The 15,151-nt window shown below is 33.2% G+C and overlaps 1 protein-coding gene across 9 annotated transcripts in view; it reads left to right on the top strand.

Moving 5' to 3' along the window:
* Positions 1 to 13,601, top strand: part of ZNF280D (zinc finger protein 280D) — a 93,471-nt gene extending 79,870 nt beyond the window's left edge. For 5 of the 9 annotated variants that reach the window (XM_037053961.1, XM_037053957.1, XM_037053958.1 and 2 more), the window contains exons 19-20: positions 7,815 to 7,870; positions 9,719 to 10,343. In XM_037053961.1, the coding sequence (XP_036909856.1) occupies positions 7,815 to 7,870; positions 9,719 to 10,343 (681 nt within the window). Of the gene's footprint in view, positions 1 to 7,383; positions 7,548 to 7,814; positions 7,871 to 9,718 lie in introns of all 9 variants that reach the window. The other 4 variants (XM_037053960.1, XM_037053955.1, XR_005067605.1 and 1 more) reach the window with 3 other exon arrangements.
* The last annotated feature ends 1,550 nt before the right edge of the window (positions 13,602 to 15,151 follow it).

Here is a 15,151-nt window from a genome sequence, read left to right as displayed (position 1 = left end):
GTGGGTTTGTAGTTGTAATACAAATAATGCAATAACAAATAATAATGCAAGAATAAACTTCCATGTACTCACAGCTGTAAACCTACTTTTGCCTACCCCTCTATAATTAAAGGTTCAGTACAGCAAGAAGACATAGGATATGACAGTTATAAACACACACCTTAATGGAAGACCACCAATATATATGAAGTAAAAACTGACAGAATTGAAGGGGAAATACACTGTTTTATAGTGATAGTTGGAGACTTCAATACCCAACTAATCATAAAGGACAGACTACTCAGACCTGAGTAAAGAAATAGAAGACATAACACAATAAACCAACTAGATCTAACAAAACACTCCATCTAGCAACATATTCCTCTCAAGTGCACATGGGATAGTTTCCAGAGTAGAACATATGTTAAGCCACAAGTTGTCTTGATAGATTTCAGAAGATAGAATCGTGCAAACTATCTTCTCTAACCACCTCAAGATGAAATTAGAAGTTAACAACAAAAGGAAAACTGGAAAATTCACAAGATTGTAGAAATTAAGCAACACATGTTTAAAACAACAAATGGATCAAAGAAGTATTCATGGGAAATTAGAAAATACTTAGGCAAGAATGAAAACAAAACATAACATAGTAAAACTTATGGAATATGTTTTACAGAAATAGGAAAGCTTATCCTAAAATTTGTATGGAAACTCAAGGGACCTCAAATAGCCATGAACAATTTTAAAAAGCAAAAAAGAAAACTGGAGTACTCACACTTTCTGATTTCAAAACTTATTACAAAGTAATAGTGGTCAAAATAGTGTGGTATTGGCATAGACAGACACACAGACCAGTGATACAGACTAGAGAGCCCAGAAATAAACTCACAGATATGGTCAAATAACTTTTGACAGGGTACCCAAGACCACCTTTTAAACAAATGATGCTGGGAAAACTGGCTATTCACATGCAAAAGAATTTATTTGGACCCTTACTTGACACCATGTGTAAACATTAACTCAAAATATATCAAGGACCTAAATGTAAGACCTAAATTGATAAAACTCTTAGAAGAAAACATAGAACAAAAGCTTAATATCATTGGATATAGCACTGAATTTTTGCATTCCAAAAATTCATGCCAAAGGCACAGGTAACAAAAAAAAAAATGAGCAAGTTGGACTTCCTGAAAATTTTAACATTTTATATTTCTAAAGGCACTATCCACAGAATAAAAGGGCAACTCCCAGAATGGGAGAAAATATTTCCAAACCATGTATTTGTTAAGAGATTAAGACCCAGAATTATAGGGAAGTACTGAAACTCAACAACAAAAACAACAACAAAATCCCTGATTTACTGGAAATATCAGAGAACACTTGGTAGAGTACGTGATTGTCTAACCACTATGCTGTCCATCAGAAATTAATACAAAATAGTATTGAACGTAACTGACTAGAAATGTTTTTTACATTTTAAAAAATGGTTAAAGGACTTGAATAGACATTTCTCCAAAGAAGATAATAGAACTGGCCAATAGCAGATAAAAAGATGTACAAGATTACTTATTATTAGGGAAGTGCAAATCATAACTACAGTGACATACCACCTCATACCATTCAGCTGGCTACTATCAGAAAAAAAGAAAACAGCAGTTGTTGATGAGGATGTAGAGAAACTGGAACCCTTGTGTGTTGTTGGTGAAAATGTAAAATGGTATAGCCTCTGGAAAACAGTATAGTAGTTCCTCAAAAATTATATGATCCAACAGTTTGCTTCTAGGCATATATTCAAAACAGTTCAGAACAGGGACTCAAGAAATTATTTGTATGCCTATTTTCATAGCAGCAGTATTCATAGTAGCTGAAGCATGGAAGTAACCAAAGGTCCATTGATGGATGAATGGATAAGTTAAATGTTGTAAATACATTCAATGGAATATTATTCACCCTTAAAAGGGAAGGAAGTTGTGCAATATGCTACAACATGATAAATGTTAAGAATATTGTGCTAAGTGAAATACACCAGTCACAAAAAGAAAAATACTGTATAATTCTACTTGTATGAGGTGTTTAGAGAAGTCAAAATAATAAAGACAGAGTATAGTGGTGATTGCCAGGAGCTTGGTGGAGGGGAGTTATTGTTTAATGGGTATAGAAGCTTCAAATTTGTAAGATACATACATTTACAGGGATGGTTGGTGGTATGGTGGTTTTACAACAATGAGTATGCTTAATATCACTGATTTGTACTCTTAAAAATGGTTAAGATGATAAATTATATGTTGTATATATTTACAACAGAAAAAAAAACATATATAGGGGTACACATTTTTCTTTTACTTCAGGATACAGTATGGCTTGGCATAGCACTAATCCCAACATAGTTATATCTCAATTTTTGGGACTTATATATTCTGAGCTAGGAAGTGTATTATGATATGATTTTCTTTTCTACACCTCATTTCTGGAATTAAAAAATACATCTTTGTATTCATTTGTTTAGTTTTATGTGCACCTAATGCTGTTTTTTGAAAATGTGATTTACTTGCTGTTTTGGAAGTATTTGTTCCAAATGTTCACACACTCAAAAAAAATGAATTGGAAATATCTGGTGATCTCCTCTCACACCTGCTTCAATTTAAACTAGTTGCTCTCTAAGTCTGGTGCATTGTTTGTTGTGTTAGAATTTTCCTTACTTTCTTGTGTGGGGTGTTGTTTTCTAAACCATGAATTATTCTTCCCATGGTTTACTCCTTATTTTGATGAAATGTATACTTCAAGAGGGATATATTGTTTTTCACTCCTCTCATATCTAAAACTCTGTTTACTAAAATGATAATTTGGATGAAGTATATAGAAAATAACTTTACAGTGCAGTTTTGAAAGTATTATTTTTGGTCAGTTTGCTGCCATTCTTGCTTCAATTCTTTTCTTGTGTTTAGGTTATTTTTTCCATAACAACTTTAATGATTCTCTCTCTCTGGTGTTTTGAAGTTTCTTACCGACATGTTCAGCCATCATCTTTTTTCATTTGTTACGGTAGGCATTAGATAAGTCTTTGTAATTGGGATATTTCTGTGTGGGGCTAAGTTTTTTTGTATTCTTTGGTAAATTTTCAGTCATTTTCTCTGTTCTTTTTTTTTTTTGAAACTTCTGTTGATGTTGATCTGATATTGTACTTCCTCCATCAACTCCTCAAATTGCATGATTTTTTGCCTTCTGTCTTTTGTCTTTTTAGTTCAGTCTTCTAAAAAATATTTTCTAAAATTAATTATTTTAGTTCTGATATATTTAATTTTGAAAAGTTTGGTAAGTTTCTTATTTGCTCTCCACTCATTCTCTTTTCAGTTTTTTTCTTGTTTAATGGATGTAATAACATCTCATACCTCTCTATGAATATTAAATATGTAGTAAGTATATATTAATAATATATTTTTTCTTGTTTTAAAGATTTTATTTATTTATTTTTAGAGAGGGGGGAGGAAGGGAGAAAGAGAGGGAGAGAAACATCAATGTGTGGTTGCTTCTCGCACAACCTCTACTGGGGACCTGGCCTGCAACCCAGGCATGAGCCCTGAATAGGAATAGAACAGGTGACCCTATAGTTCACAGACCGGTGGTCAATCCACTGAGCCACACCAGTCACGGCTATTTTCTTTTGTTCTCAGTAATGGCTCTTGTCTCCAAGCCCCCTATTTTATTCTTTTTTGTTGATTTTGATCTTTCTGATGTTAGAGGATGTCTTCAATTGTGTGGTGATCCTTAGCTTTGCATACATATTAAAGAATAAAACACTAAAAAGTTAGTTGGAAACCCTATGGTTTGGGATGGGGATAGGGATATTTCGCAGCTCCAGAGGGCAAAATTTTATTTTTTTATTTTTTAAAAGATTTTATTGTTTTTAGACAAGAGGGAAAGGGGGGGAGAAAGAGAGGAAGAGAAACATTAATGTGTGGTTGCCTCTCACACATTAGGGGACCAAATGGGGACCTATCTCACAGCCCAGGCATGTGCCCTGACTAGGAAGCAAACCAGTGACCCTTAGGTTCCAGGCCAGCCGCACCAGCCAGAGCCAGAGGGCACTATTTTAGTACTCTAAAAAATTACTGATATTTACCATATTATAAATTCAAATTGTGAAATTTTAAGAATATTGTCACTTAAAATAATAAGCCCCCCATAAGTTACATAAATAACAATTCCTGAAAAATAACTGTTTTCCAAAACAAACTTAAAAGAATAACATTGTATGTCTACTTAAATAGAAGAAGACTGAATTCTCATGTTTTTGTATTTAGCCAATTACAATACATTGTTTTGGTTGAACTATATGAAGAATATCCAGCTTCATACAATGCTTTGAAAATCTTTGCATGCCCTTGCTGGTGTGGCTCAGTAGATTGAGCACCAGCCTGCAAACCAAAGGGTCCCCAGTTTGATTCCCAGTCAGGGCACATGCCTGGGTTATAGGCCAGGTCCCCAGTAGGGGGCATGTGTAAGGCAGCCACACGTTGATGTTTCTCTCCCTCTCTTCCTCCCCCCGCAATAAATAATAAATAAATATCTTTAAAAAATAAAATCAGATCTCATGAGGGTACTGGTACTTGATGTGAGGTTCCGACAAACCAGCACACCAGCAGCTACAGTTGCTGCAGTTCACTCTTCAACTTCACAATGTTGGCCCAAAACACCCTAAGTCATCTCCTGGTTTAAAATATTCAGCTAATAACAAGTCAACCAGAAACAGACACCTGATTTCCATGACAAATATGGTAACTCTGTGTTAGCTAGTGGAGCCATTTTCTGTGTTGCTGTGTGGGCATATACAGCAACACTTGGAATAGAATGGAACCGGTCCCCTCTTGAGAGAGTCACCCCAAAGGAACGGAGAGATTAGTAATCATCACAGCTAGTATAATAATTGTCTCAAAATCAACTCATAGTTGATGCAAAGTGAAAGTACTGAGTACCCATTAAAATACAGCATGATTGATAAGTACATTTGAAACCTAAAAATAAAAAACAAAATAAATAAAATCTTTTCAGATAATTCTGATTATTCTCCTATGGTATTACATCAAAAGTAGACAAAAGGAAGTTTTTTTAAAGATTTATTACAATGTGATATCTGACTCCATATATCTAAATTTTTTGTACTTTATTACATTAAAATTTATTATTCTATTTTACACTTGGATGGAATCTTTTGTACGTGGATGATTTGGGCAGGCATTGGTCATTTGGTTCCTGACTGAGTTACTTAAATCTCCCAAGTGTTGACATGTTTCTTTATATATTATATCAAGTAATCACATTCATTAAGATTATCATTAATCTTATCAGTGATAGATAAAAGTTTTCTTAAAATTTGATTTTTGCTTGATATTTGTTTTTGGCAGCAAATACCATCAGCTTTCTTTGATGGCACAGGCTCACTTTGTCAGTTTTCTAGAAAATGTCTACTAGATTGCCAAGTCTAAATTCCCATGGTTTGACAGTTACTTTTTTAAATTAAAATGATGTTAAATGGAAAAGTAATCTGGCTATAGGTTTAGCTCACAGCTCAATCACAGACCTAAGTATTTTCAATGCGCAGTGGCAGCGCTTTAAGCATTCATTCTATTTTGTCACATAGGCTTTTAAAAAGACATTCGAGGATTGATACTTAATAAAAATTGTATAATAATCATAAAATTACTGCTGATGTGTACTGATAATACAATTTTGATTTGTGTCACTCCCTTGATTGGTGTTGAGATGCCAGCATTTTTACCCACCACTGTTTTTGTTTTAATTTCACGTGCCTCCTGAAGGTGTTTTGGAGGTCCCAGTGGTCTGTGAAGCAGTCTTGGAGAACTGCTGACATGGATTCGTATATGTAAAGGTCATGTCCTGGATTAGTGTGCTGTACAAACAGCACAGTCTGCAAGGGGATTGTTTGAACTTTAACATAAGAAATCAGGTGCTCAGCTGACTGATTCTTTGTTGGGGAGTATGTGCTCAAAATCATTATGGGAAATCTTTTATTTGGGACTAGTAATTTTCTTCAAAGAAGAAATCTAGATTTTAGTTGGAGGTGGTAGGATGAAGAATGATTCCTCTGGCTGCTGACCTTGTGGGATCCAGGCAGGAGAGCACCTGGGTACCTGTACTCAGTTTATGGATTTGACTAATTTATTACTTGTTTTGCTTTATTTTTGCTCAGTATCTCATGCCTGCCCTATGCCATTCTTAGTGTTGACAAGTTAAGACTGTCTCCAATTGTTAATTAACCTCTAGCCTTGTGGTAGCTTGAGGATAGGTATCTGTTGTACCTGTAGAAAAGCATTTAGATTTCTCCTTAGTCTTTGTGTTTCATTTTTACCTTTTATGGAACTGAATGTTGTACTGAATTCCATCAAATACCAGATTACTTGGGTTGCTTGGGCAAAATGATTCTATTATACTTCCAACTTAGATGTTTTCTTATAACTTCCTCCACAATATGCAATCAGTTTCCACTCCCCAGCCACTTTCCATTTAAAAATGTGTTGAAACCTCTTTGACAGTAAGTCTGCTTTGGTGTTTACTTGGTGTCTGAGGGAAAGTGTTTTATTTCCTTGCCCTCATCTTAGCAAGGTTTTGTGAGAGTGAAGAAATAAATGTATGGGATTAATACATTTATCAATCTCACAGGCTTAGGTCATTATTATAATGGTTAAGAAATTCACCATTTGTGGCATTGCTTTAGGTTTTCTACTTTACCTATGCAGTTTAATTTTTTATTTGTAAAAATGGAGTTTATGATGTCTAGTATGTAAATGAAATTAGATAGTGAATGTAAAGTTCTTAACATATTGTATGCATCATATGTGCTCAATAATTGATAATTGTTATAAACTGTTATGCTGGCCTCTGGCTTACTAAGGTTTTATTGTATTCTTTCCTCCCCATGAAAGATTTAAAATAAGTAAAATATATAATTTATCATTTAATATTACTTCCACTTACCATGACTCCAAATATGAAATGATAATTTCAGAAATGTTTTTAAGTGTCTATACTTAATGTTTGTTTTTTTTAAAAAGGTGTGGATGCCACTTGTTCAAATTTAAATTGTGTTTTAACTAATTTTCTATTCAAGTAAAGTTGACTTTTGAACAACCTGGGGCTTAGGGACACTGACCCCCATGCAGTTGAAAGTTTGTGTATAACTTGACTTAATCCAAAAAAATCTACAGTACAGTTGTCTTGGATATCTGCAGTGGGTTGGTTTTAGGACCTCATTGCCAACCCAGTGGATAACAAAGTCCATGAATGCTCAGGTCCCTTATATAAAGCGGCATAGAACATTACATACAGTTGGCCTTCCACATCTGTGGATTCCCAACCACAGATTGAAAATACTGTTTTTAACCCGAGGTGAGATGAATCTACAGAAGAGAAACCCAGGGATACAGTGCCAACTCTATATTTATTGAAGAAATTCTGCGTATAAGCAGACCTGCACAGTTCAAACCCGTGTTGTTCAAGGAACTGTGACTGTAATTATGCCCCATATTTGAAACAGAGTCTAAGGAAAGCAGGTATTCTTATAACTGAATAACTGTTTTATGACCTTGATTCAGAAACTTGTGGTACAAAGAATTTCTTACAGGTTTCTTTAAAAGGGATTTTTTAAATTGGACTTTTGATGAGAATTATTCTAGTACATGCTTTTGATTAAGAAACTATTTTTTTAGTTCCTTGGTGTATAAGATTGCACACCTAAATTCCTCCAGAAAGTTTAATGTCATAAAATTAGTTTAAGCTTATCTATGAATATAAAAGAAAATTATTATTAATCATTTCAGGAAATTGCAAGACCTAATATGGCAGAAGAAGAAACAGAAACATCAAATTCTGAAAGGTAAATATAAGGAAAAACTGGATCTCTTGAAACTGGATCTCTCTCTATCATATATAAATGATACTTGTTTTGCGTCATTTTAGTTAATGAGTAAAGGACTGTTTAAATGTTTGTATATGGTATTGTTTTTTATAGTGGCTTTTAATTTAAAACATTTTGAAATTTTAATACAACAGTATTATACTACAGATCCTTAGTTTTTAAATACTGTTATACATGTAGAGTATAAAGTTAAAATTTTTAAAGTACATACTAGTAAGTAAAATGTTAACAGATTTTTAAATGCCCCTATTGAATGAAAACATTTAAAAGATGCTACAAGTTACAACATAAGGAGAATTATTGCAAATAGGTAATGGTAAATCTTTTTTTATATGTAAATTATTTTCAGAAAGCTTTAATGGTACTTACGTGGTGCCCTCTCAACTTAAAAGTTTCAAAATTTAGGAATTGGCTTTTAAACATATAATGCTCAGGTAGGACACTAAAGAATACCAGAAATTTCCCAAAGTTTTAGTAAAATAATTCCAACATTCTAATTAAAAACTTTTTCCAGATAAAGATAATTTTATTATGCCTTTTTGTTGTTGTTCAATTACTTTTAAATTGATTTCTCCATTTCTTTTTTATACTCTATATTTTATTGTAGGTTGCTTGTTAAAGCCATTAATAAGCAATTTATGGAATAAAGTCCTTTGAAGGTGTTCCTTAGAATTAGCTAGAAAAATGATCTAGCCCTTTTTTCACATAGCATTTTTCCTAGAATCCTGAAAGGGAGGGGGGAAGAATTTATTAATATTCAACTAAAGAGAAAAATCAGACTAGTCACTTCTTTGTTATTTAACATTTTCTATAAATTGTAGTTAGTCCAATAAGAGCTGCACAAAGTAACAATTATACAAATTTAAATGAGGAAAATACAATTTTTTGAGATGATGTAATTGACCTGTTGTAAGACCCAAGAAAATGAGCTAAGAATCTTCCCTATATACAATAACACGTGATTACAAAATATGGAAAAATGTTAATTCACAATATTAACAAAAATGAGAAATGTGCAAGATCTAAATAAAAACATTTACTGGGATAAAACAATATTAATAGCTTGTATGATAAGCCATTTTTCAAATTTATAGGATATGGTTTGGAAAGTGACAATTTAAGATTCAATTTTTATTAATACCATAATTTATTTAATTATTGCCCTGTTGTTAGACCTTGGGTTGCTTCTGTATTCACTATTGAAACACTGTTTCAACGAATGGCCTTGTACAAATATCCCTTGCATAATTAAATGATTAAATTTAGGGGGAAGAGTAGAATATAGGCAATTTGCTCAATTGAATAATAAAGTACATTGTTAATCTATAATTGTTAAGATAGTCTGGAATTGGCTCAAGAATTGTCAGTCTAAAGATAGATCATAACAAAATATATAATGAAATGGCCTTATAAATATAATTTAGGAAAGAAAAATTGTTTTTTTTCCATATACATTTATTTCTTATGTAAAGTACTCTCAGAAATTAATAAGAATGTTTAAATTTTAACTAAAATGAAGCAAGGATGTTAAGAGATGAAAATAATAACCAGGACTAAAACTAGTTGATAGACTCTACTTTTAATGTGAGATTCTGGAGTTTTTCACTCTCTTGCCTTAGAAAATAGCTGCCTTATAAATTGTAACATCATGACGAAGACTGTGAACCTGAATTTTGTTATCCTTTTTGATGGACCAGTAAGCCTTAACCTTAAAGAGAATATTTAGAGCATGTCTTTATTTTGATAATGTTCAAAAACATTGTATTATATGAAGGAATAGCTAATGAAAGACTTTATTTTTTTCAGTCAACATGATAAAGCTTCTTCAGAAGAAGAAAAAAATGGATGTGATGCAAATTCATTTGAAGCCCCATCAGCAATAAAAAGTGAAGAAAGCATAATAGTTTCAGATAAGGAAAAGGATATCTGTCTTGAAGACAAGGAAACGGGCTCAAAGAATATCTTCAGTTATGATTCAAATATTGGTGAGGATAAAGTGGAAAAGGAAAAACAAATTGAGCACATTTGTCAAGAAACAGAGCTGAAAATGTGCGAAAGTTCAGAAAACATAATTTCATGTGGTGAGATTAAAGATCAAAACTCCAGTGAAGCCAGGTTTTCTTCAAAGAATATTAAGGATTTGCGGTTGACATCTGGTGATGTTAGCATTGATCAGTTTTTGAGAAAAAGAGATCAACCTGAATCTGCTAGTTCTGATGTTAGTGAACAAGGCAGTGTTCATCTGGAACCTTTGACTCCATCAGAGGTACTTGAGTATGAAGCCACAGAGATTCTTCAGAAAGGTAGTGGTGATCCTTCAGCTGAGCCTGATGAAGTAGTGTCTGATCAAGCAGATGATGTACCTGGGGTAAATAGCCCTAGCACAACAGAGACAACAGTAGACCTCGCAGATGAAAAAGAAAGAAGTTGAAATTAGTTGTCTTTCTCAGTTTTAGTGTGCAAATGGTGAGAGCATTTGGAACAGTGCTATCGGGTGAGCTCAGTGGTGCTTTAGTGGAGTTCAGAAACAGAAAAATATGAGGGAGGTCATTCAACACTTTCTCTGAACAACCTACATTATTACAGAAATTAGTTCAATAAAAGCATGATAGTATGGATTTTCAAGGGGTTTTAAAACATGAACAGGATTTTAATGAATGTTTACAATAGAAAAGCTTCATTTAACAGTTCTCAAGGAAATGGAACTTGACTGCCAATATGAATTGATTATTAGAATATTAGTTACATTTATAAAGCATTGAAAATTCCATCAGTCCTAAGCTAAATATCTTTATTACTTATATGTCCTTCTCAACTCAAAGGAAGAAAGTTGGGAACCACATTCGTTTAGGGAATAATTGATTTAAAAGAATGGCTAATTGGCATTGTTAATGAAAGCTTTATTTTGGGTATGATGCTGGTAAATGCTTAGAATCAGTGTGAAATTAATGAAGCTATTGAGAATTTGAATGAACATAAACTTATTTTGGATTTAATATAACATTCCAGACTATCATAAGCATGTAAACAGAATATTTGAATCCGTGCACCTCCATACAAGTGTTAGCCTGCCAGGCTGTAAGCTTACCTTAATTAAACTTTCAGTGAAAGTGAAATTAGTAAAATATAAATTTATATTTGTGTGTTTTGTCAGTGTGAGCTGTGCAGAAATCCCTTGATGAACTAGTTCTATAAAGTAGAAACCCATTGTTGAAACTTCTGTAGCCATTATGCTTTTAATATTGTTTTAATGATCTTTAGAATTAGACTCATAAAAATGGTCTGGAAACCAAACCAAAGTATGATATGATATAGATGCTATAAAGCAACAAACTGAAAACATGTCCTGGCATGAACTCAGCCATGTTTAAGTGACTTTTCCTTTCATTGTAAAATAGAGACTTCAAATGGGACCTAAAGCAGTGATGTAAAAAATTGGTTTGGGATATTTAGTCTACTTTATCCCTAAGATGGCCACTAAGTTGATTTTTAGTTGTTTTTTTATCCTCTAGGAAATAAAGATCTAGAAATCAGTAAGAGTAACAGTAGTCTGCTTTGAAGTACTAATAAACTTTTATTTAAAATGCTACACTTTTCCTTCTTAAAATGTGCTTTGAATTCTTAAATTTTGTTTCACTGAATATTAAATGTTTTAAATGTGTATTAAAATTCTGCTGTATATAGTTTTTGAGTAAATATTTGTAATAAAATTCTGTCCCTGAATAATTTTATTTTTTCAGAAAACTGCTTGAGTCAGATTACCTGTGGCGCCTTTAGAAACTGTATGCTTGTTCAAGGAAATTTCATGTTAAAGTTAGTGGTAGGATTTCATTCTGTATTTTTTTAATCTGATGTATGATATATTTTAAGTCAGGAAAGTATAGGGTGAAATACTGCTAATATTTACAGAGAATAGGTATGTTTTCTAAACCCTTTCACTTAAAGAGAAATATAATATTATAGTTTTCTATCTGCTCAGTAAATTAAAGAGGCTAAATAGGCAAAATATATTAAGTTATTTTCTTGAATATGGGGGAGGGGTGGGAAAACAATATTTTTATCTTTCCTGCTCCCAAGGAAAGATAGGGAGAAAGGGACCTATTTGTTCTTACCCTTCACCTTATTGAATCATAAATCCATAGAGCAGAAAGGATTTGGGGAGTAATTTAAAACTTAGAAGAACAGGAAGTAGAAAAAAAAGTCTTTGTTATTCACTTTGAGAATCTCATTCAATTAGTTGCCAAGCCTATGCTACAAAACCCTAGAGCACTGTGGCAAAATAAGTCTCCCGGTGACATTAATGCCTTTTGACCTTTGGAGCTGCCCCTTCTCCTACCTCTATATACCTTTATAGTAGTGCCATTCAAAGTAGCTGTTCAGTGAACTGTTTATACCTATCCACTGCAAGAAAAGGAACCTGTACCAAACTATAAGTTCTTTATCGGGAAAGTCTGGCACTGAAAACAAAAAAAAATCAGTTGAAATAAACATTGTACTTAGTAACCTAATTGGTATATGTTCTCACACAATTTCCTTATCTGATTCCTGATCAGGAACAAACAGTTCAAGTAAGCATGCCAAACCTGTATGTAGCAGTACTTTAGAGGAGTGGTTTGCAGACTTTTCTGTTCTGAGTCCAGCTGCTAAATTGTGGGCCCTGGTCACAATTACTCAAGTATTCCTTGTAGCATAGAAGCAGCTACAGGTAGTATGTAAATAATAGCCTGTTTGTGTTTCATTAAAACTTTATTTTAAAAAAACAGGATGTTGGCTGGATTTGACTTTGCTTTGGAGTGTTTAGACTCCCTTGATATGACGGTGAAAGCCAGTAATGCACGTTAGTTAGTGACTGTTTGCCTAAGAACTAACTAATGACTAGTGCCTTAGTATTTTAGGATTCCCTGTTATCTAGCAGTAGGATTATGATAGGTTAAAAGTGCAGTTCAGTGACATTAATTTGACTATATTGATTTGGTGGCATATACTTTTAATTTATATTGAAAATCTAAATGCCATATTTATGTGTTATTTCTTCCCTTTTGCATCTCTCCAGTGTTTTAGGGAAGATTTTGGAATTGTTTTACCTTCCACAAATTTTAAGAACTAGTCTAAACATTTTTTAAAGAAACTGGCAAGATACAAGTTACCTTGTTTTTGCTATAAGTAAAAAGATAAGGAAATCACATATCTGGGCAATATTTGCCTAAGGTTACAAAGCCAAGATTTGATCTGATTCTAAAGTTGTTATTTTCTGTCAGACTTAATAATTCTCAGCATTTACATTGAAAGTTGCTTTTTAAAATAGATCTTTTATTTTTTGCAAATAACACCCCCATTGATCACATAATTATAGTTTGTTTTATTATTTATACAGTGATTATACATATATGGAATGGAGCACTTCTTAACCTAAAGAAAAAGGAACTGGTAATATTTTTTATTGCCAGGAATTAAGGGATTTTACCTCAGGAGGAGTAATCATTGTGTTAATAGGGAAGTTGTGTAATACAAAGATATACTTCACATAATTTAGTTATTTTAACATCATTACATTTTTGTAGCCTTCTATAATGTCATTTTTCGACTCCATGGTTAACACGCTCAGTTTTGTTCCATAAAAATTGTTACTCCAATACCAATCTTTTCTACTGACTTCAAAGAAATAAGACTTTTTTGTATTACATATATAGGCACTCAAAAAGGATTATAGGTGTTTCATTTTTACTAGATAACTATAATTCTAAGACTTGTTCTTTTCAGCAAAGAAATGAAACACTTTTTTTCTTTTAAATAGGGCACATATGCAGATCCATGTAGACAAAAGGAATAGTCAGATGGAGTTTTTTTGTTGATTTTAGAGAGAGAGGAAAGGGGAGAGAGAGAGAATCATCAATTTGTTCTACTTATTTATGCATTCATTGGTTGTTTCTTAAACAAGAAACAACCTGACTGGGTGTCAACCTGCAACTTTGATGTATTAGAACAATGTTCTAACCAACTGAGTTACCCAACCAGGGTGAGATAGATTTTTTTAAATCATGACTTTTCTTTTTATTGTTAGACTGTTTCTCTTGTTTTTTCCTCCTCTTTCTTAAAGTAAACCCTTTAACATTTGTTGCAGTACTGGTTTGATGTTAACAAACTTCTTCAGCTTTTTCTTGTCTGGGAAGCTCCTATTTTCTCCTTCAGTTTTAAATGATAGCCTTGCTGGGTAAAGTAGCCTTGGTTGTAGGTCCTTTTCATCACCTAGAATATTTCATCACCTTGAATATTTCATCACCTTGAATATTTCATCACCTTAAATATTTCATCACCACTCCCTTCAGCCCTGATTGGACAGATATGTGGGGGAAAATGTAACTTGGATCACCTTCTTCCACCATACAGGAATAAAATCAAAATGGATCAGGGATTTAAATGTTTAGACCCAAGACCATAAAGATCCTAGAAGAAAACAGGCAGAAAATCTCAGACATTGCTCATAGCAATTTTTTGTCAGATGTATCTTCCCAGGCAAGGGAAACAAAAGGAAAAAATAAATGGGACTACGTCAAACTAAAAAGGTTTTGCACGGCAAAGGAAATCATCAACAAAATAAAAAGACAATCCACAGAATGGGAGAAGATATTCACCCAACATCCGATAAGGTATCAATAGCCAGTACTTACAAACTCACACAAAAAAACACTTCTCCAAAGAGGACATACAGATGGCAAATAGACATGTGAAAAGATGCTCAACGTCACTAATCTCCAGAGAAATACAAATTAAAAACACAATGAGATACCATCTCACACTGTCAGAAGGGCCATCATCAATAAATCAACAAACAAGTGCAGGCGAGGTTGTAGAGAAAGGGGAACCCTTTTGGCAGTTGGTGGGAATGAAGATTGGGACAGCCTCTGTGGAAAGCAGTATGGAGATACCTCAAGAATTTAAAAATGGATATGCCTTTTGACCCAGCAATCCTACCTCTGAGAATATATCCAAAGGAACCCAAAACAGTAATTCAAAAATATATAAGCACCCCTACATTCATTGCAGCATTATTTACAATTGCCAAGATATGGAAGCAGCCCAAGTGTCCATCAGTAGATGAGTGGGTAAAACAACTATGGGCCATTTACACAATGGGATACTACTCATCCATAAAAAAGAAAGTTTTACCCTTTGTGACAATATGGATGGACCTGAAAAACGTGCTGAGTGAAATAAGCCAGTTTGAGAAAGGCAAATACC

Source organism: Sturnira hondurensis, unplaced genomic scaffold, assembly GCF_014824575.4.
Source record: "Sturnira hondurensis isolate 20B ecotype Veracruz unplaced genomic scaffold, ASM1482457v3 Scaffold0008196, whole genome shotgun sequence".
Classification (NCBI taxonomy): domain Eukaryota; kingdom Metazoa; phylum Chordata; class Mammalia; order Chiroptera; family Phyllostomidae; genus Sturnira; species Sturnira hondurensis.
Note: the sequence above shows the minus strand (reverse complement) of the source record. Positions and strands in the feature narration are given on the sequence as shown.